This window comes from Salmo trutta, chromosome 25, assembly GCF_901001165.1.
Source record: "Salmo trutta chromosome 25, fSalTru1.1, whole genome shotgun sequence".
NCBI lineage: Eukaryota > Metazoa > Chordata > Actinopteri > Salmoniformes > Salmonidae > Salmo > Salmo trutta.
Genome location: NC_042981.1, coordinates 2,479,260 through 2,504,272, shown reverse-complemented (window position 1 = coordinate 2,504,272; position 25,013 = coordinate 2,479,260). Strand labels below are relative to the sequence as shown.

Here is a 25,013-nt window from a genome sequence, read left to right as displayed (position 1 = left end):
ACTCTACAAGGTGTCGAAAGCGTTCCACAGGGATACTGGCCCATGTTGACTCTAATCCATGTCTCAATTGTCTCAAGGCTTAAAAATCCTTATTTTACCCGTCTCCTCCCTTTCATCTACACTGATTGAAGTGGATTTAACAAGTGACATCAATAAGGGATCATAGCTTTCACCTGGTCAGTCTATGTCATGAAAAGAGCAGGTGTTCATAATGTTTTGTACACTGTGTAATATCATCAAAAATAACATTGCGATACTTAACTAATAGATTCCCCCTCCCCCCCACATTACTAACATAAACGCCACAATTTGCTAGGGTTTGGACAAATAACTACACCCCAGCTAACCACATCATGGTTGAGCAAGACATTTTCTAGACGAAGGAGAAGTAGCATATTGTTTTTAAAACGTGTTCATGCTTTTCTCCTGACAATAACAAAAAAAAAACCCCTGCTGTTTCCAAGTGGGCGTGGCAGATATCACAACAGTGAAGGACTCAGGTAGGATACACATGCCTATCCTCAATGAAACGTGGCTATCGAGGAGGGGAGTAGGCCTCTTCAGTTTGCCTACTAACGAATTGACATCTCAATAACTTATCGGTTTCCGGGTCACAGAGGAGAGAGGGTAGAGGACGGGCTTTTGCCCGAATGAGAAAAGGTCACACTGGCCCGTGTTCCAGAGCATTGTGTGATACATTGTGGGTAAATTGTGACTGACTGATCTACAAATAATAATGAGTAGTTTATGTATGATGCAAGGTGATTTGTAGATCAGTCAGTCATGACCCTCATACAGTCTCCTGAGGCCTCCAGCCAGGCTCCAAGGTGAAGTTTCCCTGAGATATAGATCCAGAATCAGCTTCCAATCCCACAATCCTAACCTTAACCATAGTGGGGGAAATACTAAACTGAATCCAGATCAGAGTCTAGGGGCAACTTCACCCTACACTTCCAGCCATCCTCAGTCTCTCTCTCACTGCAGCACAGTCCTCTTCACCACGCGGCCATCTTTGTCGATGGCAAAGTTATAGTTCTTAGGGTTGTCCAGGGCTTCTTCAATACGCTGGTCCAGGTTCTCCAGGTTGATGAAGCTCTTGGCCTCCTCCTGGAACAGAGCCATGTATGTAGAGAGTTGGGACATTGATGCATTGACATGACACCACAACAATTCTAGTTTCAAAGGAAAACAACGTCTGCCAACATGGCGCTGCATTTGTTTACAACAAGGTCAATAAACGTAACTTTGGCTTTCAAAAGGGTTGACCAAACCTCTACATACCTGAATCCGCATTATCTCCTCTCCTTTCTCTTTAACAAAGCTTTCCATGGCCTGCTCTCGCAGAATAGCTGCCTCTGTCTTCTTGACCTCAGCAGCTTCCACCTCTTTCTGAACTCTCAGTTCCCTAAAGGCAGAGAACGAGAGAGAGGAGGAAGAGAGAGAGGAGGGAAAGAGAATGTGAATACAGGACAGACATCATTTTCCATTAGGCTTTATGGATCATTTGATGGAGGTGGACATGAAAATGGCAGTGAAAATTGCTCTGCACTACGTAGGGAATAGGGTGCCATTTGGGACAAATCAGAACCGGATGTCCTGTTCCTTCCTGACCTGATCTTGAGCATGCGAAGGTTCTCCTCCTGGTTCCAGGTCATGAGGGAGCGGTGCTCCTCCGCCTCCTGCTTCGCCCTCTCCTCCGCCAGGGAGCCCACCTCCTCTTCATATCTCTTCCTCAGCATCTCCTCCTTGAACTCCAGCCTGTCAATCACATCACACTAATCACAATCTCATTCATGGACCACAACATTATAGCCGTCTGTCTGTGTTCTCCATACTGAAACCTCTCCAAAACCCTTCTTCTGTAAAAGTGAAAGTGAGCTATCAGTAACCTTAAGATTTAATCTTAAAGATTTTTGGTCTGAAACATTAAACGTACATTGGTCTAGTCTTACCTCAGCGCTCTCATGATCAGGTCATATTCGGTGAATCTCTCCCTGAGGACCACCATCTCTACCGGGTCGACGGGAGGTGGCGTTTTGATGCGCCCCTCTTTGGATTTGGCCTTTGGATCAGTGCGGGTCTTCCTACCCCGGATAGCCTCAACAAGCACGGCTCCACGGGGGGCGAGAAGCCGGATTACCGGGTTACTTCTGGTAATAATTTGAAACATACTGACTGACAATCGACCTGCTTACTTTAAAAGTTTAAACGCAAATATTTACGTACAACTATCAATAAAATGCGTGTATGTATTTAACGGAAACATACAAGTTGCTTCACGAAGCAGCCATGTTGATAAAAAAAGAAATCCCGGAAGTATTACCAAGGTTACGTAAATAACTTCCGGGTCAATGTCTAGGTTGAAGTTCAGATAGAACAATGAGACAGATATTTCACCGGATGTATAAATGTGAAGCATCTAGTTGGCGTTTCCACTCATTACCAATGTATTCGCTGTGTCTGTATTTGATTTGATATAATGTGGAATAGTTTTATAGAATAGTTTTTCTCATTTCTTTGGAATCCCTCTGGCTGTTATGTTTATGTTTTGCATGTTACTGTTAATAAAAAATAAATACAAATAAAAATGAACACAGAAAAAAGTTATAAAACCCCCCCCAAAAAAACAAAAAAACCCAAATAAGTTAGTGAGAGGAAGCCCAGTGGCTTGAAGTGGGGAAAAAAGTGGATTTTGGCCTGATATTCTTCAAATTTTCTCATCGATAAAACATTTGATTTCAATACAGTTTTCTGTTTCTAAAACTAGAATCTGTTAAGAACAGAGTGGTCACATTTTTTTGCAGACATTACCCGTTACAAAAGTAAAACAGAAATAGGTTGTTTTGAAGGAGTGTAAAGACACTTCACAGACTAGGAGTTCCCTAACGGAAATATGCAACTACTTGCTACAGCCACAACGTCAAAATGGTCTATATCATAAATATTTATGAAAACACAAATTACCTTTTTGGTCTTAATTTAAAAGGTTAAGTATAGCCATCTGATGCACATTCAGATGTCATAAATCAGCACTGCAGAGCTATCCCTGTCCTCTGCCATCCCTTGATTGTATTACTGTTGATGATATCTGGAAATGTGCATGTACACCCTGACCCATCTACTGTTGCTAGCCACAATTCTGACTGGTGCCCTGATATCTGCTTCACTGATTTCTGCTCTTGTAAAAGCCTGAGTACTCTGCACGTTAACACTATAAGCTTATTAACTAAAATGGGATCAATTGAAAGTGTGGGTTCACAGCTCCAATCCAGATGTGTTGATCATTACTGAGACGTGATTATTACGGAAGAGTGTTTTGAATACTGATGTTAAACTTTCTGGTTATAACCTTTTTCGGCAAGACAGATCTTCCAAAGGTGGTGGAGTGGGAATCTTTACCAAGGATCACCTTCAGTGCTCAGTTGTCTCCACCGAGTCTGTCCCCAAACGATTTGCTGGTTTTAAGCATTCAACTTTCAAATAGCTCTTTGTTGACTGTTGCTGGGTGCTATCGTCCTCCATCAGCACCGGCCTGTACCCTACCTGCCCTAAGCTCTCGCCTGGCCCGTTACACTAAGTCTGAATTTGTCCTGCTAGGTGACCTAAACTGGGACATGCTTAAACCACCTGACCAAGTCCTAAAGCAATGGGACTTCTCAGATTCTTACCAATCCCACAAGGTATGACTCCAAATACCCAGAAGAGGCTTTTCTCCTCGAAGTTATCCTCACAAATAATCCTGATTAGGTATCAGTCTGGTGTTTTCTGTAATGACCTTAGTGATCACTGTTTTACAGCCTGTGTTCGTAATGGCTGCTCAGTGAAACTACCTGTCCTGATTTGTCATAGACACTTGCTAAAAATCTTTCATGAGCAAGCCTTCCTTCATGACCTGGCCTCTGTACAATGGTATAGAATCAGCTTGATCCCCCCCTCTGTCGAAGATGCTTGGACCTTCTTTTTTGATATGTTCAGTGGTATTGTTAACAAACACGCCACCATAAAGAAAATGAGAATTAAAAACAGGTTCAGCCCCTGGTTCGACCGTGATCTTGCAGATTTACTCCACCTCAAGAATTGCATTTGGAAAAAGGCTCGGCACACACATATTCAGGCTGACTGGCTCTCGTTCAGCCAAATGAGAAATAAGTGCACTCAGGCTATCTAGAAGGCCAAAGCTAATTACTTTAAGGAGCAGTTCTCTCTCTATGGGTCTAACCCCAAGAAGTTCTGGAAAACGGTTAAAGACCTGGAGAATAAACCCTCCTCCTCACAGCTGTCTATGTCCCTTAATGTTGATGATGTGGTTGTTACTGACAAGAAGCACATAGCTGAGCTCTTTAATCACCACTTCATAAAGTCAGGATTCCTAATTGACTCCAGGATTCCATGCCTCCTTGCCCGTCCAACATTTCCTCATCTCCCACCCCTTCTAATGCGACTATCCCCGATGCTTCTCCCTCTTTTTCCTCTGCCCCGCTACAAAGTTTCTCCCTGCAGGTGGTCACTGAGTCCGAGGTGCTAAAGGAGCTCCTGAAACTTGACCCCAAAAAAACAACTGGGTCAGATGGTTTAGACCCTTTCTTCTTTAAGGTTGCTGACCGTATCATCTCCAACCTTTTTAACCTGTCTCTCCTATCTGGGGAGGTTCCCATTGCTTGGAAGGCAGCCACGGTTCGTCCTTTATTTAAAGGGGCAGATCAAGCTGATTATAACTGTTATAGGACTATTTATTTTACTATCTATATATTTTACTATCTATTTTGCTCTGTTTATCAAAAGTGTTGGAAAAACTTTATTGATGTCTATAGTATTCCCTCTGGTATGCAATCTGGTTTCCGCTCAGGTTATGGACGTGTCACTGCAACCTTAATGGTCCTCAATGAGGTTACCATTGCCCTTGATTTCAAGCAATGTTGTGCTGCTATTTTTATTGACTAGGCCAAAGCTTTTGATATGGTAGACCACGCTATTTATATATATATATATGGTTGCTGATAATGGGCCTCTGTACACCTATGTACAGAGGCCCATAAAAGATCTGCCGTTGCCAGCAACACTAGTCATTTACATTAACAATGTCTACACTGTATTTCTGATCAATTTGATGTTATTTTAATGGACACATTTTTTTGCTTTTCTTTCAAAAACAAGGACATTTCTAAGTGACACCAAACTTTTTGTTCAAAAGCTGGAAATGGCAGTTTACACAGAACCACCTTTGACAAATAATTCTCAGTGTGAAAACAAACTCTGGGATCATGAGAAAATTACAACTTAAAAGGGGGGTGTTGTAGAAAGAAACGGGGTGGGAAGAAGTGGCATGAGAGAGAGATATATTGTCTGTTTTATCAACGAGCTCAATGTATTCCAAACACTGGTGAATAGTAAACAATGTCCCCATCTGGTACATGCCTATCTCTGCCCACTGGGGAGAGGCATACAGAGCTCTCTTTGAAATAAATAAACACTCATATCGTCGCATACCAATTCATCTCAACTTCTCACCATACCGACTAGACCAAAACATTGCTTTTAGTTGCCTGGTTTACTAGGTTACACATTTACTGAATACATTTTAAAAAAAAACAGATATGATATGGTGTTAAATTAGAGAAAGTTTACTATTTGGAGCACCAGGCTGCTGATGTCGTTTTGTGTTTTTATACATTTTCATAACGATAATATAAAATGTTCATGATTGTCACTACGCCAATTGTTTATATATATATATATATATATATATATATATATATATATATATATATCTAACTATTTGGCCTAGCATAGCTACTGACAAAGCCCTTCTTCCGCGGTTACTACTGTTAACCAAATGAAAGTCCAAAATAAAGAGCTACAAATAATGTTTCTATGAAAGATAGCTATGCCTTTTTGGTCAGCTAACGTTAGCATCTTTAGCTAAACCACGTATGTGGAAGTTGATGACACAACCTTCGAGACTACAATGTCTTTCAAGCATTATATCAGTTAATATTTGTTGTGTTAGTATAAGATACAGATAGATATATGTCAAACATATATATATTTTTTAAATTAAACTAATATATTTTACTCAACAATTCAACAACTCTACATGTTTTTGTTCTTCCACTGCGTTAGATGTCGCAGTGAGGCAGATTTGAACTTGTTTGTTGTTGTTTTTTAGCGGGCTTCCTAGCAACCGCCCTTCGATACGAACCTGGGCAGGAAGCGAAGCGTCGCTCGGCAACATGGAGCCTCAAGAGCTAACTTCTCCCGCAGACGTCAACAGAGTAAGAAATGTTCATTTTGTTGTATTAGTTACAAACAAACAGGCAATCTTTGGTGTGCAAAAAGTTACAGCGACTCAGGTATAAAATAACAGGAGTTTAGACGAGACAAATGCGGACCCCCCCCCTTGATTTAACGTTAACTAGCTAACGACGTTATCTAGCCGAGATAGCTAACTTAGCTAACTGTAACATGGCTAGATTAGCTAACGTTAGTTACATACATTAGTACAGGCACATAGAACAAGCAGCACAGTGGTGTGGGTTTTCTACAGAAACATTGAGGTTTAGCTACATTTATTTTGACCCATAAAACATTCACATGTCTTGCCTGTTTCCCCTAACCACTCAAACCTAGGTAGTTAGTAACGTTAGTTATGATACAGTAACAAGCAAACTAACATATTTTCAGAGGTAGACGGGATCTAACAAATACTCCATCTAAACTTGAATCGCTTTTTAATTGCGATACGGCTCAAGAAACATAAATCCCTTTACATTCATATCACATCAACATAAATGAAAAATATACACGTCCTGTATACTGTGTTAATAATCGGCTTTATCACAGTTACAGCCGACAGTATGTTTCAGTGGACACGCTTCTGGTGGCCATCTGTTACACACAGGTGTTAGGAGCATGCGAGACAGATCGCTAATTCGATCATGTGGTCCCTCTGTCTTCCGTAACCATGGGGATATGGCCGTGTGGAAACACTAACCCTATAAATGTGTGTATCAATGTAACCTTTTTTAAATGTAATTGTTTTACAAATTCTCGCCGTTATAAAATATATTGTAGAAATTTAGCAAGTTAAGTTGGCTAAACTGCTTGGGGTAACCCTGGATTGTAAACTGTCATGGTCAAAACATATTGATACAACAGTAGCTAAGATGTGGAGAAGTCTGTCTATAATAAAGCACTGCTCTGCCTTCTTAACAACACTATCAACAAGGCAGGTCCTACAGGCCCTAGTTTCTACCTTCTTAACAACACTATCAACAAGGCAGATCCTACAGGCCCTAGTTTCTACCTTCTTAACAACACTATCAACAAGGCAGGTCCTACAGGCCCTAGTTTCTACCTTCTTAACAACACTATCAACAAGGCAGGTCCTACAGGCCCTAGTTTCTACCTTCTTAACAACACTATCAACAAGGCAGGTCCTACAGGCCCTAGTTTCTACCTTCTTAACAACACTATCAACAAGGCAGGTCCTTCAGGCCCTAGTTTCTACCTTCTTAACAACACTATCAACAAGGCAGGTCCTACAGGCCCTAGTTTCTACCTTCTTAACAACACTATCAACAAGGCAGGTCCTACAGGCCCTAGTTTTGTCACACCTGGACAACTGTTCAGTGGTGTGGTTAGGTGCTAGAATGAGGAACTTGGGAAAATTTGCTCAGAACTATTTGATTTTGAACAGGGCAGCACGGCTGGCCCTTGGATGTACACAGAGAGATTACATTAATAATATGCATGTCAATCTCTCCTGGCTCAAAGTGGAGGAAAGATTGCCTTCATCACTACTTGTATTTGTGAGAGCTATTGACATGTTGAATTCACTGAGCTGTCTGTTTGAACTACTGGTACACAGCTCAGACACCCATGCATATCCCACATGACATGCCACCAGAGGTCTCTTCACAGTCCCCAAGTTCAGAACAGACTAAGGGAGGTGCACAGTACTACATAGACACATGACTACATGGAACTCTATTCCACATCAGGTACCTGATACAAGCAATGCAATTAGATAAAAAAAAATAAGAAGATTAAAATACACCTTATGGAGCAGTGGGGACTGTGAAGAGACAAACATGGGCACAGACAGACAGACACACAATAACATACACACTATACACACACGTACACATGGATTTTGTGTTGTAGATATGTGGTAGTAGAGTAGTGGCCTGAGGGCACACACTTAGTGTGTTGTGAAATCTGTTGTAAATGTATTGTAATGCTTTTAAAATTGTAAAACTGCCTTAATTTCGCTGGAACCCAGGAAGAGTAGCTGCTGCCTTGGCAGGAACTAATGGGGATCCATAATAAACCCCAGGAAGAGTAGCTGCTGCCTTGGCAGGAACTAATGGGGATCCATAATAAACCCCAGGAAGAGTAGCTGCTGCCTTGACAGGAACTAATGGGGATCCATAATAAACCCCAGGAAGAGTAGCTGCTGCCTTGGCAGGAACTAATGGGGATCCATAATAAACCCCAGGAAGAGTAGCTGCTGCCTTGACAGGAACTAATGGGGATCCGTAATAAATACAAATAAGGACCTTCCTGTGTTTCCCAAAACTGTACCGCAAGCAATGCATATTAATGTTAAAACTGAGTGTTGGGGCTCTATAAAAAAAAAAAAGTACATATAAAATATATATATTATCCCCTACAGAATGACTGTTGTGTATAATGTAATCGAACTGAGAGTCATGGTCAAGAGCTAGCTTACTAGCCAGTCAACATAACTTATTAGGTTGCTGGAGCTGTCACCCTCAGGTCTGTCACCGAGTAGAAGGGAAGTAATCCAGCTGCTGTCTATGATCCACAATTAATAGCAACTAGCTATAGCTATGCAGATGTGCTAATGCTCCTATGTTCAGAACATGAACTATTGTTTTGAAGACTTAGTGTTTTATTCTGTGATGTTGCGGTTTTATTGAGGAGTTGGTGTTTTTTGTTGTTGTTTTTTATTTTCTCCCATGTTTCAGAGGACTGAGTCATGGTTTCATCTCCCAGCAGAAGAAGACAGGAGTCAGTTCCTGGGTCTGGGTAAGACACCAGTCCACCTTGCTATGGAGGTTCAGTCTCAGCACTGTCTTAACCATACGTACAGACACACTTTCAACATGACAAGGGACTGACAACTCCAACAACAAGATGACAGATTTTGCTCTTTGAAACTTGCCGTCTGTCTGTTTCTGTCATAAAACAACCTTTCTGTTATGTTTTGTAACATGGGTCTCACAGAGGAATTAATCACCAGCAAAGATAACATTGTAATACATGTTGTTGTTTTTAATATGTAGACTTTTCTTCCATTAGAATTTCAGGACAGTCGTCTGTCACCTGCCCTTGCTCTGCTACCAGAGTATGACTTCTCCGGATACTCTCTCTTCCAACAAACAACAGACTTAGAGTTTGCCCCTTTAAGGTAACGCTTTCTTCATTAGAAAATCAAAATGTTTATTAAAATAATAGTTTCATTACTATAATGAACAAAAGTCACTATTTCAGTATGAATAGTTTTAGAACAAACATTACTATATCAGCACCCACTCGTAGCACGCGCTCCAGCAGGTATATCTCTCTGGTCACCCCCAAAAGCCAATTCCTCCTTTGGTCGTCTTTGCTTCCAGTTCTCTGCTGCCAATGACTGGAATGAACTGCAAAAATCACTGAAGCTGGAGACTCTTACCTCCCTCACTAGCTTTAAGCACCAGCTGTCAGAGCAGCTCACAGATCACTGCACCTGTACATAGCTCATCTGTAAACAGCCCATCCAACTACCTCATCCCCATACTGTATTTATTTATTTATCTTGCTCTTTTGCACCCCAGTATCTCTACTTGCATGTTAATCTTCTGCACATCTACCATTCCGGTGTTTAATTGCTATATTGTAATTACTTCACCACCATGGCCTATTTATTGCCTTAACTCCCTTATCTTACCTCATTTGCTCTCACTGTATATAGACTTTTTGTTTTTGTTCTACTGTATTATTGACTGTATGTTTTGTTTATTCCATGTGTAACTCTGTGTTGTTGTATGTGTCGAATTGCAAATGAGAACTTGTTCTCAACTAGCCTACCTGGTTAAATAAAGGTGAAATAAATAAAATAAATAAATGAAATCGTTAGCATGAAATAAAAATGACACTTTCTCTATCACTAAAGTGTATGAAGACTAGCTGGTTATTGAAAAGTAACCCATGCTTGTGTCATGTACGTCTCCTGTTTGTCTTGTCAGGGGATCTCCAGACGTGTCTGTAGCCTCTGAGAGGTTTCTGACACCACGGCCCAAGAAGGGCAGTAACGGCGTTGTCCAGCCGTCTGACCCTCACCGTGCCTCTCTGTCCCAGCATCCTCTGGCCTACACCTCCACCCTGTCTGAGGTCAGCTGATCTTTCTCTACCTGTAACCTTCAAAGAGTAACCAATGCTTGCTACTTCTTGTCCCTTTTACTGTGCTAGCCTGCCAAATGTAGCTAACACCACCATATCACAGAGCTAAATGTAGCCAACACCGCCAGATCACAGAGCTAACACCGCCAGATCACAGAGCTAACACCGCCAGATCACAGAGCTAAATGTAGCCAACACCACCAGATCACAGGGCTAAATGTAGCTAACACCACCAGATCACAGAGCCAAATGTAGCTAACACCACCATATCACAGAGCTAAATGTAGCTAACACCACCATATCACAGAGCTAAATGGAGCTAACACCACCAGATCACAGAGCTAAATGTAGCTAACACCACCATATCACAGAGCTAAATGTAGCCAACACCGCCAGATCACAGAGCTAACACCGCCAGATCACAGAGCTAACACCGCCAGATCACAGAGCTAAATGTAGCCAACACCACCAGATCACAGGGCTAAATGTAGCTAACACCACCAGATCACAGAGCTAAATGGAGCTAACACCACCAGATCACAGAGCTAAATGTAGCTAACACCGCCAGATCACAGAGCTAAATGTAGCCAACACCACCAGATCACAGGGCTAAATGTAGCTAACACCGCCAGATCACAGGGCTAAATGTAGCTAACACCACCAGATCACAGAGCTAAATGTAGCTAACACTACCAGATCACAGAGCTAAATGTAGCTAACACCACCAGATCACAGAGCTAACACCACCAGATCACAGTGCTAAATGTAGCTAACACCACCAGATCCCAGTGCTAAATGTAGCTAACACCGCTAGATCACAGAGCTAACACCACCAGATCACAGTGCTAAATGTAGCTAACACCGCCAGATCAAAGAGCTAAATGTAGCTAACACCACCAGATCACAGTGCTAAATGTAGCTAACACTACCAGATCACAGAGCTAAATGTAGCTAACACCACCAGATCACAGAGCTAAATGTAGCTAACACCGCCAGATCACAGAGCTAAATGTAGCTAACACCGCCAGATCACAGAGCTAAATGTAACTAACACCGCCAGATCACAGAGCTAAATGTAGCTAACACCGCCAGATCACAGAGCTAAATGTAGCTAACACCGCCAGATCACAGAGCTAAATGTAGCTAACACCGCCAGATCACAGAGCTAAATGTAGCTAACACCACCAGATCACAGAGCTAAATGTAGCTAACACCGCCAGATCACAGAGCTAAATGTAGCTAACACCGCCAGATCACAGAGCTAAATGTGGCTAACACCGCCAGATCACAGAGCTAAATGGAGCTAACACCACCAGATCACAGGGCTAAATGGAGCTAACACCACCAGATCACAGAGCTAAATGGAGCTAACACCGCCAGATCACAGAGCTAAATGTAGCTAACACCACCAGAGGAAACAAAGAATAAACAGAAAATAAACATTGTCTGGTGATATTGTTTAGTGGATCTGGTAGCAACAAGACAATTATAATAATAATTTAGGGGTGTTTATATTTGTCCTGTTAGACACTGGTACAACTGTGTATTGGAAATGTGTTTCTCGTACATCCCAACTCTCCCTTAGACATCCCTAGGTAGTGGGGCAAGGTTACCATTGTCACTAGCGCCCCTGGAGCAATTAGGGTTAAGTGCCTTGTTGAAGGGCACAAGTGACATATTTTTCACCTTGTCTGCTCTGGGATTCGAACCAGTGACTTTTCAGTTACTGATCCAAATGCTCTACTCTCGAGGCTACCTGATGCCCCGTAGCTGGTTTTGTTTTTGTGTTTGTTACGATTTATGCTGTCTGTCTCAGCATCCTCTGGGTCACACCTCCACCCTGTCTCAGCACCCTCTGGGTCACACCTCCACCCTGTCTCAGCACCCTCTCGGTCACACCTCCACCCTGTCTCAGCATCCTCTGGGTCACACCTCCACCCTGTCTCAGCATCCTCTGGGTCACACCTCCACCCTGTCTCAGCACCCTCTGGGTCACACCTCCACCCTGTCTCAGCACCCTCTGGGTCACACCTCCACCCTGTCTCAGCATCCTCTGGGTCACACCTCCACCCTGTCTCAGCATCCTCTGGGTCACACCTCCACCCTGTCTCAGCACCCTCTGGGTCACACCTCCACCCTGTCTCAGCATCCTCTGGGTCACACCTCCACCCTGTCTCAGCATCCTCTGGGTCACACCTCCACCCTGTCTCAGCACCCTCTGGGTCACACCTCCACCCTGTCTCAGCATCCTCTGGGTCACACCTCCACTCTGTCTCAGTCCTGAGATGTATTCTTTCTGTCTCAGCATCCTCTGGGTCACACCTCCACCCTGTCTCAGTCCTGAGATGTATTCTTTCTGTCTCAGCATCCTCTGGGTCACACCTCCACCCTGTCTCAGTCCTGAGATGTATTCTTTCTGTCTCAGCATCCTCTGGGTCACACCTCCACCCTGTCTCAGTCCTGAGATGTATTCTTTCTGTCTCAGCATCCTCTGGGTCACACCTCCACCCTGTCTCAGTCCCCTCTGGGTCACACCTCCACCCTGTCTCAGTCCTGAGATGTATTCTTTCTGTCTCAGCATCCTCTGGGTCACACCTCCACCCTGTCTCAGTCCTGAGATGTATTCTTTCTGTCTCAGCATCCTCTGGGTCACACCTCCACCCTGTCTCAGTCAGAGGAGATGGCCAGTAGCTGCTGCTCCCTGTCCGAACACAGCATGTCCCCTGGTGACGGGTTGGGACAACCAGAGGAGGACCGCTACCCAGTCACCGGCAGGGATAACGAGGGGCAGAAGACTCATCGTTCTGGGGTACTGGTCGGGGGCAGTACCCATCTATCTATCTATCTATCTATCTGTCTGTCTGTCTGTCTGTCTGTCTGTCTGTCTGTCTGTCTGTCTGTCTGTCTGTCTGTCTGTCTGTCTGTCTGTCTGTCTGTCTGTCTGTCTGTCTGTCTGTCTGTCTGTCTGTCTGTCTGTCTGTCTGTCTGTCTATCTATCTATCTAATCTCTATATATATATATATATATATATATATATATATATATAGTAGACTGTGTAAATTCCTCTGTCTGTATATTTTCTCTATTGCTGGAATTACCATATCACCAAGTAAAATTCTGTGTATATTTAAATGTCCTTGGCGAATAAAGCCAGTTCTGTTTCTGATCACTAGACACGTACCAGTCTCCTTGACCCAGACAGACCTGTGGCCGTGCTCCCTGACGACAGCGCTTCCTTCCTCAGCGGGGACATCCCTGCTAGAAAGCTGCTGGAGCTGCTCCAGAAGGATGTCGGCATGCCCAGCGGTAGCAGCAGTGCTGTCTCCTCTGTCTCTGAGATCTCTCTCAACAGGATTAACTTATTTGGGGGAGAATCCAGGAGTGACAGCTGTGTTTCCAAACCAGACGGCTTGAGAGAAGAGAGGGATGTGAGCCAAAGAGTGCAGCCCGACGTCTCACCCGAGCTGCAGCCTGATGTCTCACCAGAGCTGCAGCCCGACGTCTCACCAGAGCTGCAGCCCGACGTCTCACCAGAGCTGCAGCCCGACGTCTCACCAGAGCTGCAGCCCGACGTCTCACCCGAGCTGCAGCCCGACGTCTCACCCGAGCTGCAGCCCGACGTCTCACCCGAGCTGCAGCCCGACGTCTCACCAGAGCTGCAGCCCGACGTCTCACCCGAGCTGCAGCCTGACGTCTCACCACCAGTCACAGGGAGAAGAGAAGGCCCTCAAGGAGGAGCCTCCGTCTCACCCGAGAACACGGAGAAACTCAAAAGTAAACAGTCTTCACGTATGTCTGAAATTTCCAACATCACCATCCGTTCCCTGAGCAGCCAGCCGGATGAAAGCAGTAATGCGCTCCGCAGGCAGCTCTGCTCGGAGCTAGAGAAGAGTCTGGACTCTGAGCCTGGAGCAGAGACCCTGGGAGGTGCCAGCCGTGGGCCCATAACCTCCTTACACAGTGAAGTCAACACACCTGACATTGTCACCAATAGACCTAACGTTTCAACCACTGGATCCACCAAAGGGAGGTTGAGCGTGACCAGAGGGCTACTGGCCAGTGTGTTAGGGCAAGGGGCTGGGGTCGGGGCCCAGTTTTCAGCAGGGTTCAGTGTGGAGCGAGGACATAGGGAGAGAGACCTCTGGTCCTCAGGGAATCAGACAGGCATTGAACCAGACGTTTCGTTCCTGAGCCTCCTCCCTCAGCCCGTGTCCCAGTCCACCCCAGGTGTGTTCCTCCACGCTCCAGTCAGATCCAGCACTAAGATGTCTCCCCTCACCTTTAACATGGAGGTCTCTCAGCGTTCCTCAGACTCCAGAGTCTCCCCCCAGTCCCAGCCTGCTGTAGTCACCCTGCCTGATAGACACATCCTTGTCCAGGACCCCCCTCTGCCTGCCAGAGAGACAGTACAGGAGCCCTCAGGAAGAAGCCACCATTCTCTCCCCAGTCTCAACTACCTACAGAAGGTTGATGCCTGGAAGACCAACCAGAGTTCAAACAAGATGTCGTTCTATGACAACCTGTCTCTTCAAGGTTTCTCCGGGGTCTCTCCCAAGCAGAAGGCCTACGATGCAGTCTCTGACTCTCTGACCCGTATGCTGACTCTTCCACAGCTGGGCAACCAGACCCTCAGCAGGTATGAATCTGGACCCTCCTCCCCTACCAGAGGGGAGGCAGCAGGTAGTGGTCTTCCCGAGAGAGAGGACACCCCGCCCGGGCCTGTAGGAGGGCCATCCCCCCTGGGCAGGTCTCAGTCCCACTCCTCCCTTAACACAGTGGTCACGTCTATCCAGAGAGCTCACCATGCACAGACACACACTGACCAGGACAGCAGTCAGACACAGACAGAGGAGGAGAGTGCTCCAGGCCAGCCCAGGGAGTTGGAGAAAAACCAGGGAGTGTCAGACAGGGTTCAGTCAGGAAGTGGACCTAAACAGCCCTCTCACTTCATCAGCCTGTCACGCTTCAGTAACGTGTCATCAAACCGAGACGTCCTCTCCAGTTCCCAGGACAGTGGTCACAGTGGGCAGAACTTTGAGGTGTCCGTCAGGGCTGCTTCTTCTTCTGTGGTCAGTCTGGAGGTGGATAACTATGCCCCGTACTGGTCCTCCAAACCTTCCTCACCACACAAGGAGAGGGAGCTCAACATTGAAGAAAGGATTCCGGTAAGATTCATTTAAAAACGTATGTGAGGAGGGAAGGTGTCCAACGTTCTGCTCTGTTGATCCCTCTGCTGTTGATGTGAAAATAACACCATATCTATACAATAAAATATTCTTATGGACTCACCGTGTATATGAATGTTTTGATTCTGATCTGCAGATGTACCTTCACAACCTTGGGATCGACCAATCTCCTTCTACGATCCTCAATCCCTTTGGACCTCGAGGGCCAATCAGAGAGCCAGAGTTCTCTCCCACTGATCTGTGCACCATAAAGGGATCCACAGCCACTGGCACTCCAACCAAGAGCACACAGCCTTCTGAAGGTAGGTAGCCATCCTAAAGGACAGCGTTATGAAGGTAGGTAGGTAGGTAGGTAGATAGGTAACCATCCTAAAAGACAGCCTTCTGATGATGGAAGGTAGGTAGGTAGGTAGGTAGATAGGTAGGTAGGTAGGTAGGTAGGTAACCATCCTAAAGGACAGCCTTCTGAAGGTAGGTAGGTAGGTAGGTAACCATCCTAAAGGACAGCCTTCTGAAGGTAGGTAGATAGGTAGGTAGGTAGGTAGGTAGGTAGGTAACCATCCTAAAGGACAGCGTTCTGAAGTTAGGTAGGTAGGTAGGTAGGTAGGTAGGTAGGTAGGTTACCATCCTAAAGGACAACCTTCTGAAGGTAGGTAGGTAGGTAGGTAGGTAGGTAGGTAACCATCCTAAAGGACAGCGTTCTGAAGTTAGGTAGGTAGGTAGGTAGGTAGGTTACCATCCTAAAGGACAACCTTCTGAAGGTAGGTAGGTAGGTAGGTAGATAGGTAGGTAGGTAACCATCCTAAAGGACAACCTTCTGAAGGTAGGTAGGTAGGTAGGTAGATAGGTAGGTAGGTAGGTAGGTAGGTAGGTAACCATTCTAAAGGACAGCGTTCTGAAGGTAGGTAGGTAGATAGATAGATAGATAGATAGGTAACCATCCTAAAGGACAACCTTCTGAAGGTAGGTAGATAGGTAGATAGGTAGGTAGGTAGGTAGGTAGGTAGGTAACCATCCTAAAGGACAACCTTCTGAAGGTAGGTAGGTAGGTAGGTAGGTTACCATCCTAAAGGACAACCTTCTGTAGGTAGGTAGGTAGGTAGGTAGATAGGTAGGTAACCATTCTAAAGGACAGCGTTCTGAAGGTAGGTAGATAGGTAGGTAGGTAACCATTCTAAAGGACAGCGTTATGAATGTATTGATATTATTTCATCCTTCCACCTGATATAGTCCAGAAACAAATCTAGGGTTGCTTCCCAAGCCAGCTGGTCGTTGGTTCTATTGGTTCAGTTGCCAGAGACACGATCCAGTCCTTCAGTCTTTTTGTTCTGTATCAGTGGACTCGACCCAGTCGTTCAGTCTTTTTGTTCTGTATCAATGGACGCGACCCAGTAGTTCGTTCTAAATGTTCCCTTGCCATACTGGCTGGCAACGTTCTTATCCCTTGCTTGCTAGCTAGCCAACTACGGCTAATTTACAGTCACGTCAAACAGCGTAGCCAGAATAACAACAGTAGCTACATTTGCATTTTGTTTAATCTGTTTTCTAGTGACATTTATTTGGACACATCCATAACAATGATCTAATGAGGTGCGAGTTCGCCTGGCATAGAAATTGTGCTCTCTCTCATCAGGACACTGTTGTTCAGAGGAGCTAGCCAACAACACAGCTAAACACAATCACTTCAAACTGAAGCTGGAAAGACTTCAAACTAGCTGACCTTCATCTCCATATAGTGGAGATCCAGTTTATACATTGCCTGGCTGGGCTGATGAGACAGTGGATTGCAGCAGTCAGATGGATCAGAGTAAATAGGCATTTTAACATCATAGATTTAGCCGGTGGCAACTTGTGGAATAGACACTGTCTGGAATGCGGTTTTAACCAATCAGCATTCGGGATTAGACCCACCTGTTGTATAATAAAGTAACTTCCTCTCTTCTCCCGTGGTGTTCCCAGGCGACAGCCCTCATAAAGGAGAGTTCTCCAGGTCCAGCCTGCTGTCTGTGGCCTCAAGCATGTCTCTACCTCTCAGTGTGGACAGCCTCCATCTCCATCCCATAAGGAGCCAGGAAGAGAACACCAGGGGCTGTATGTCCCCTTCTCCGGGACCAGACAGAGACAGATCTCCCAGCCAGGGCAGTCTGAGGATGGCCCTCTGCCCCCTGGATATCTCAGTGGAGAGCACAGAGCTCCAGGACTCCCAGCAGGATTCTCACTGCCTCCAGCCATCCTCCCCTGCACCACAGTCCACCCAGCCCCTTGACCTCCACATCTACCAGCTCCCTGCACCACAGTCCAACCATCAAAAGTACCCTGGCTTGCTTCCGGACCTACAGTCCTCTGAGCAACATCAGAGAGACAGCGAAGTTAATGTCTCTACCCAGGCTGCTATAGAGATGGCAGGGAGGCTTGAGTCCAGTGCTGACAGCTTATCTCAGTACAGAGACAGGGTCAAAAACAGCTTATCTCAATACAAAGATGGAGACAGAGACAGTTTATACAGAGACATGGACAGAGACGTCTTGTCTCAGTACAGAGACGGAGCAGTAGCATCCTGTCCTCAGGTAAACACCACCATGGACCGTAGTAATCCTGACGATTCCTTCGTAGGCTCCCAGACTCTTCAGGACATTAGGCTTTTGTTGGGTCGGGCTGAAAACATTGTGTCGGGCGGGTCCACCTCCTCTGGCGCCTCCTCCCGCCTTCTCCACTCTGACGACGACATCCTGCTCCTCTCTCTCAGGAGGAAGATGGAGGGATTCCAGGACTCCTCCTTCACCTCCTCCTCTGGTGGGGCCGGGGTAGGGGACCTGAGGAGTCACTCCTCATTGCTTTGGGCCCGCTCCTCCTCTGACTCCATGCTGCCGGCAGATAGGAAGAGAGATGTGGAGAGGGAGAGTTCTGCCTACAGCGGGGAAGGTCATGTCAGGCTAACCAGAGAAGCAGAGCACCTGTCCACACCCGCCAGAGAGGAGTCTGGGAGACTATTACAGGACAGAGAGCATTATGGGAGACCACAGGACAGCTCTGAAGACAGAGAGCATTATGGGAGACCACCACAGGACAGTTCTGAAGACCGAGAGCATTATGGGAGACCACCACAGGACAGCTCTGAAGACAGAGAGCATTATGGGAGACCACCACAGGACATCTCTGGCAGTAGCTCCACTTTCCTCCTGACCGAATCCGTGCGGAGGGCGGAACCTGAGGGCTGTAGTGCCGGCCTCTCAGACACGAGGATTGGCCCTGTGCTGTTGTCAGTTATGCCGGTCAGCCAACCTGGTCCCTCATTGGGTGATGCTGGCGTTGGCAAGCTGCAACAGGCTCCAACAACAACAGTGGGAGGAGGGAACACAGTGCAGGTGGCTCCAGCAGAGGCAAACTCTTCCTCTTCTTCATTCTCCTGTCCCGTGGGGTCTGAGCAAGGGTTTGGAGGTCTGTCTGAGCCGGCCCGAGGTGGGGATCAGGGTGGAGATGCTCTGAGTGATGGTGGCGGCAGCAGCAGCGGCGGTAGTTCCCTAGCAGCCAGGGTAGCCAGGCTGCTCCAGAGTGAGTCCCCAGCCACGGTGGTGTCCCTGTCCAGCCGAGCCAGTACCGCCACCTCAGACCTGGAGGAAAGCAGAGCAAGAGGTCAGTAACTAAACCACTACCAAGGTTTCGACCCAAATGGAGCCCTATTCCGTAGTGCACTACTTTTGACCAGGGCCTATTGGGCTCTGAGCAAACGTAGTGCACTAAGTAGGGAATAGGGCTCCATTTGGGAGTGTGATGCACTAACAGTACCTACCTAGGGTCTGCTTACCACTTGTATTGGCTAGGGATTAACACTGGTAACTTTCCTGGGAACACTTTATATTCCCCCCCATGTATGACGACATGGGAATTGACAACATTTTCTCCAATGTGGCACTAATGCAATTCCACAATATACACGTGAGCAGCAGCAGCTGGGTACATTATCCAACCAGGTGGAAGCCTTTAGCCTAGCGTATTTACTTTACACAAAGTCGCTATAAAGTTCGAAGCACACACATAATTAAAACTGACGGACTCCACACAAGACCCGAATGCAGTTTAAGAGTTCTCATCAGAACTGAAAATACGATCTTGTTTCGACCCAAGCCCGGTCAGCTGAGGCCTGGTCTGGTACGACATCACTGAAGTTAAATGAGCCCGAAACCGGTGGGAGAAAAAAAAGGCAGATTTTCTAGAAAACAGTAAGCTATATTGATTTAAACTGGTGTTGAGAACAACGGGGCGAAGGCAGGCAGCAGCAGCGTAGTGAGGAGATGAGGAAACAGCCATTGGACCTAGAAAAAGCCCAGAGGAAAACTCACCTTAGTTATGATCAACTGAATGATGAACATATTGGAATAAATTAAGCTAATACAATTAAAGACCATGTCTCAAAGTCTTGCTTACAGTATACTGAAACTCCCTAAGTCATATCCAACTGATATACTCATTATGGGGCAGCAGGGTAGCCTAGTGGTTAGAGTGGAGGGGCGGCAGGTAGCCTAGTGGTTAGAGTGGAGGGGCGGCAGGTAGCCTTGTGGTTAGAGTGTAGGGACGGCAGGTAGCCTAGTGGTTAGAGTGGAGGGGAGGCAGGTAGCCTAGTGGTTAGAGTGTAGGGGAGGCAGGTAGCCTAGTGGTTAGAGTGTAGGGGAGGCAGGTAGCCTAGTGGTTAGAGTGTAGGGGAGGCAGGTAGCCTAGTGGTTAGAGTGTAGGGGCGGCAGGTAGCCTAGTGGTTAGAGTGGAGGGGAGGCAGGTAGCCTAGTGGTTAGAGTGTAGGTGAGGCAGGTAGCCTAGTGGTTAGAGTGGAGGGGCGGCAGGTAGCCTAGTGGTTAGAGTGTAGGGGCGGCAGGTAGCCTAGTGGTTAGAGTGGAGGGGCGGCAGGTAGCCTAGTGGTTAGAGTGGAGGGGCGGCAGGTAGCCTAGTGGTTAGAGTGGAGGGGCGGCAGGTAGCCTAGTGGTTAGAGTGGAGGGGCGGCAGGTAGCCTAGTGGTTAGAGTGTAGGGGAGGCAGGTAGCCTAGTGGTTAGATTGGAGGGGCGGCAGGTAGCCTAGTGGTTAGAGTGTAGGGGCGGCAGGTAGCCTAGTGGTTAGAGTGTACGGGAGGCAGGTAGTCTAGTGGTTAGAGTGGAGGGGAGGCAGGTAGCCTAGTGGTTAGAGTGTAGGAGCGGCAGGTAGCCTAGTGGTTAGAGTGGAGGGGAGGCAGGTAGCTTAGTGGTTAGAGTGTAGGGGAGGCAGGTAGCCTAGTGGTTAGAGTGTAGAGGGAGGCAGGTAGCCTAGTGGTTAGAGTGTAGGGGCGGCAGGTAGCCTAGTGGTTAGAGTGTAGGGGCGGCAGGTAGCCTAGTGGTTAGAGTGGAGGGGCGGCAGGTAGCCTAGTGGTTAGAGTGTAGGGGAGGCAGGTAGCCTAGTGGTTAGAGTGGAGGGGCGGCAGGTAGCCTAGTGGTTAGAGTGGAGGGGCGGCAGGTAGCCTAGTGGTTAGAGTGGAGGGGCGGCAGGTAGCCTAGTGGTTAGAGTGTAGGGGAGGCAGGTAGCCTAGTGGTTAGAGTGTTGGAGAAGTGCCCGTCTATCCGTAAATTAAACATAACAAGACAATGGTGCCGTCTGGTTTGTTTAATATAAAGAATTTGAAAATATTTTTTGACTACTTTTAATTTTGATACTTAAGTAAATTTTTTGCAATTACATTTACTTTTAAATACTTAAGTATATTTAAAACCAAATACTTTTAGACTTTTCTTTCAAGTAGGATTTTATTGGGTGACTCACTTTTACTTGAGTCATTTTCTATTAAGGTATCTTTACTTTTACTCAAGTATGACAATTGGGTCCTTTCTCCCACCTCTGTTCCCAGGACACTCTGGATAAATATGAATTACTCCTGGTATTGAAACTTGGTAGATTTATTTTTTTTAAAGCTAATTAAAGATCATCCCCCAGGTTATAACGTACATTTTGATGTTTGTTCCCAACTTGCCCTGATTGTGTCAAACCCCCAGAGTGGCTGAGGCTGAAGGTGTCTGGGCAGCAGTGTGAAACTCTGGAGCTCAACACGGTGGACAGACAACGCATAGAAGAGATCAAGAGAGAGATACTCTTTAATCACCCACTAAAGGTACTGTCATAGTCACTCCTACTCAATACCAAACACCCACTAAAGGTACTGTCATAGTCACTCAATACCAAACACCCACTAAAGGTACTGTCATAGTCACTCCAACTCAATACCAAACACCCACTAAAGGTACTGTCATAGTCACTCCCACTCAATACCAAACACACACTAAAGGTCCTGTCATAGTCACTCCTACTCAATACCAAACACCCACTAAAGGTCCTGTCATAGTCACTCAATACCAAACACCCACTAAAGGTCCTGTCATAGTCACTCAACACCAAACACCCTCTAAAGGCACTGTCAGGAATCACTCCTCAACACCAAACGTATAGGCAAGGCTTAACTTCCTCACTGTCCGTTTTAAACCGTGTGAATGTTGTCTCATTTTGATGCCAGCCTCCTCTCCTTGGACTGCCCAGGTGTGGTGGGTAAGGTACCTGTGAGGTGTGTCAGTCTCAGGCATGGCATGGTGTGATGTTCCGAGAAATCTGTTTACAAACCTGTTACACCAACTCGCCCATCCTAGCATCTAAGCAGGTTTTTAGACATTTCGCAATTTTGTTGTAGTCCTGAACTAGCTCACCTTATTCACCTTGTCAAGGGCTTTATAATGAGTTGTAATCCTGAACTGGGGCGGTAGCGTAGCCTAGTGGTTAGAGCATTGGACTAGTAACCGAAAGTTTGCAAGATCGAATCCCCAAGCTGACAAGGTAACAATCTGTCGTTCTGCCCCTGAATAAGGCAGTTAACCCACTGTTCCTAGTCCGTCATTGAAAATAAGAATTTGTTCTTAACTGACTTGCCTAGTTAAATAAAAGGTCATTAAAAAAATATCTAGCTCATCTTATTGACCTTGTCAATAATGAGTTGATGATGTGTGGTAGCTCCGGAATAGATCAAACACGTGGAATGGCTGGGTGTGGTGGTTCTCCAAGAATGTTGTTTACGAACCTGTTAACTATCTTTGCAAAGGTTGAACATTTTTGGTAACTGAAAAAAAATAGAAAAAGGTTTTCCAGCAATCCTAGTTGTAGGATTCCTGGTTTAACCTGCTTATTCCCTCCTAATTCCAGGAATATTCAAACCAGGATTTCTAGAAAACCAGGGAATTTTGGTAAAGATACAGGAATTTTGGTACAGATACAGGAATTTTGGTACAGATACAGGAATTTTGGTAAAGATACAGGAATTTTGCAATCCTAATCTAAGCAGTTTGATACTATTGCTTCTCTCCGTTATGAGAAGGAAGATGGCGCCGTACTGTGTGGCTGCCGTCTTGCTAGCTCCAACCCACTTTGCTATTTTGTGATTCTTTTTTTATTTTATGATCATTTCTTATGTTCGACAATGACTTTTTGAATCATCAGATCGGCAGTTATTAACCCCAATTCCGACTTCGACTCATCTGCCCTGGGTTCTTTGTGTAATTCCGACGCAATTTTCGGGCTACCCAAGAGGACATGCCGGCCAAAAAGAAGCGGGAGAGGGGAATCCTGGCGAGATTAAGGCGACGGGAAAAGTGGCCACATCTTATCTCCATTCTACTGGCCAATCACTTGATAATAAATAAAATGGTTGACCTCTGACTGTGGATTTGCTACCAACGGGACTCTCGTAATTGCAATATTCTTTTCTTTTCTGAAACTTGGTTTTCAGACAAGATACCCCTCATGGCTATTCAACTCGATGGATTCTCCACTCACCGAGCGGACAGGCCATTAGATTCACGGAAATCAAGAGGGGTTAGGGGTATGTCTCTTCATCAACAGCAAATGATGTGTTGACTCTAGTGCAGTGTAAGTTTCTACCCATTGTTCACCCGGCTTGGAATACCTGATTGCGAAATGCAGACCCACCTACCTCCAGAGAGAGTTTATTTCTTATCAAACAGCGGTAGATATTCCACCTCAGGACAACCACAACAAGCTGGAACTTAACGAGCTGTACGAGGCTTTGAACAAGCAGGAATCCATAGCTGCTTTTAAATCCAGACTTCCATCAACACGTCTCCTTTGCCACTAGGGGCGATAAAGACCACTCTTACTCTACTCACACGCAAGCGTTAAAGGCCCTCCCTTATCCCCCCCCCCCCCCCATGATTCTATACTCTTGCTTCCTGTCTACAAGTAGAAGAAGCTCGGACAGGAAGTACCCGTGACGCGCTCCATTGAGAAATGTTCCTCCGAATCGGAGGCTATGCTACAGGACTGCTTTGCTAGGTCTGACTAGAATATGTTCTGGGACTCCGTCAATAGCGTCGACGAGCTAGCCACCTCCGTCACCGTTTTCATTAGGGAATGCATCGGCGATGTCGTCCCCACAGTGAAGGTTCGCTGCTTAACCCAATCGAAAGCCAATGGATTAACACAGAGGTTGGTGCTAAGCTAAAGGACGGGGCTACCACACACAGAGCTATCACAGACAAACCTGGAGGCTACGACTGAGGACAGGAACAAGTACAAGAAGTCCCACTATGACCTCTGCAGAGCCATCAAACAACAAAAGGACGATATAGGAACAAGGTGTAATTATATTACACAGTCTCTGACGTTCGCCGCATGTGGCAAGGGGCTACAGTCCATTATGGATTACAAAGGAAGACCCAACCGTGATCTGCCCAACGATGCCTCTCTACCAGACGAACTCAATGCATTTTATGCAGACATCCGACAAAAACAACACAGAGCCGTGCATGAGGGCACCCGCTGACCCAGAGGACTGGGTTATCTCGCTCTCAGTCAAGTCCTAAGGTCGCGGGGCAGGACTATATTCCGGGGCGAGTTCTCAGAGCATGCGCAGGCCTATTGACTGTTACTTTCAACCTCTCCTCGTCCCAGTCTGTAATCCCCACGTCTCAAACTGACCACCATCACTCCTGTTCCCATGAACTCTTGAGGCTACCTGCCACAATGACTACCACCCTGTAGCACTCACACCTGTAATCATGAAGTGTTTTTTTTTTTGAAAGGCTGGTTATGGCACACATCAACTCCACCATCCCTGACACCCTGGAACCACTCCAATTTACATACGGCCCCCAGCAGATCCATAGACGACGCGATATCAAATTGCACTCCACAATTCCCTCACCCACTTAGATAAGCGGAAAACCTATGTGACAATGCTGTTCATTGACTACAGCTCAGCGTTCAACCCCAGTCCCCTCCAAGCTCGTCACTAAGCTAAGGACCCTGGGACTGAACACCTCCCTATGCAGCTGGATCCTAGGGGAGGGGGCATGGTAGGGGAGGGGGCAAGCTGGATCCTAGGGGAGGGGGGCAGCTGGATCCTAGG

The 25,013-nt window shown here is 46.2% G+C and overlaps 2 protein-coding genes across 3 annotated transcripts; one reads left to right on the top strand and one right to left on the bottom strand.

The window, feature by feature from the left end:
- Positions 1 to 214: 214 nt before the first annotated feature.
- On the bottom strand, positions 215 to 2,319 carry mrps26 (mitochondrial ribosomal protein S26). The gene is made up of 4 exons (XM_029712661.1): positions 1,953 to 2,319; positions 1,612 to 1,758; positions 1,282 to 1,405; positions 215 to 1,107 (listed from the first exon to the last, which is right to left on the bottom strand). The coding sequence occupies exons 1-4, from the start codon at positions 2,168 to 2,170 to the stop codon at positions 976 to 978; spliced, it is 621 nt and encodes a 206-aa protein (XP_029568521.1). The 5' UTR covers positions 2,171 to 2,319; the 3' UTR covers positions 215 to 975.
- A 3,806-nt stretch (positions 2,320 to 6,125) lies between these two features.
- On the top strand, positions 6,126 to 22,413 carry LOC115161822 (uncharacterized). Of its 2 annotated transcripts, XM_029712614.1 has the most exons (10): positions 6,126 to 6,272; positions 8,991 to 9,051; positions 9,325 to 9,433; positions 10,251 to 10,395; positions 13,043 to 13,213; positions 13,579 to 15,570; positions 15,728 to 15,893; positions 17,551 to 19,224; positions 21,601 to 21,716; positions 22,116 to 22,413. In XM_029712614.1, the coding sequence occupies exons 1-10, from the start codon at positions 6,231 to 6,233 to the stop codon at positions 22,149 to 22,151; spliced, it is 4,512 nt and encodes a 1,503-aa protein (XP_029568474.1). In that variant the 5' UTR covers positions 6,126 to 6,230; the 3' UTR covers positions 22,152 to 22,413. The 2 variants fall into 2 exon arrangements, with proteins under 2 accessions (XP_029568474.1, XP_029568476.1); XM_029712616.1 differs by lacking the exon at positions 22,116 to 22,413 and having other exon boundaries at positions 6,127 to 6,272; positions 21,601 to 21,962.
- Positions 22,414 to 25,013: the final 2,600 nt, after the last annotated feature.

Coding starts and splice junctions, on each gene's coding strand:
- LOC115161822 (XM_029712614.1), top strand. CDS start 6,231: ATGGAGCCTCAAGAGCTAACTTCTCCCGCAGACGTCAACAGA. Junction 6,273..8,990: donor CTCCCGCAGACGTCAACAGA/GTAAGAAATGTT, acceptor CCCATGTTTCAG/AGGACTGAGTCATGGTTTCA. Junction 15,894..17,550: donor GAGCACACAGCCTTCTGAAG/GTAGGTAGCCAT, acceptor TGGTGTTCCCAG/GCGACAGCCCTCATAAAGGA.
- mrps26 (XM_029712661.1), bottom strand. CDS start 2,170: ATGTTTCAAATTATTACCAGAAGTAACCCGGTAATCCGGCTTCTCGCC. Junction 1,759..1,952: donor CTGATCATGAGAGCGCTGAG/GTAAGACTAGAC, acceptor TGTGATTGACAG/GCTGGAGTTCAAGGAGGAGA. Junction 1,108..1,281: donor AGGAGATAATGCGGATTCAG/GTATGTAGAGGT, acceptor GCTCTGTTCCAG/GAGGAGGCCAAGAGCTTCAT.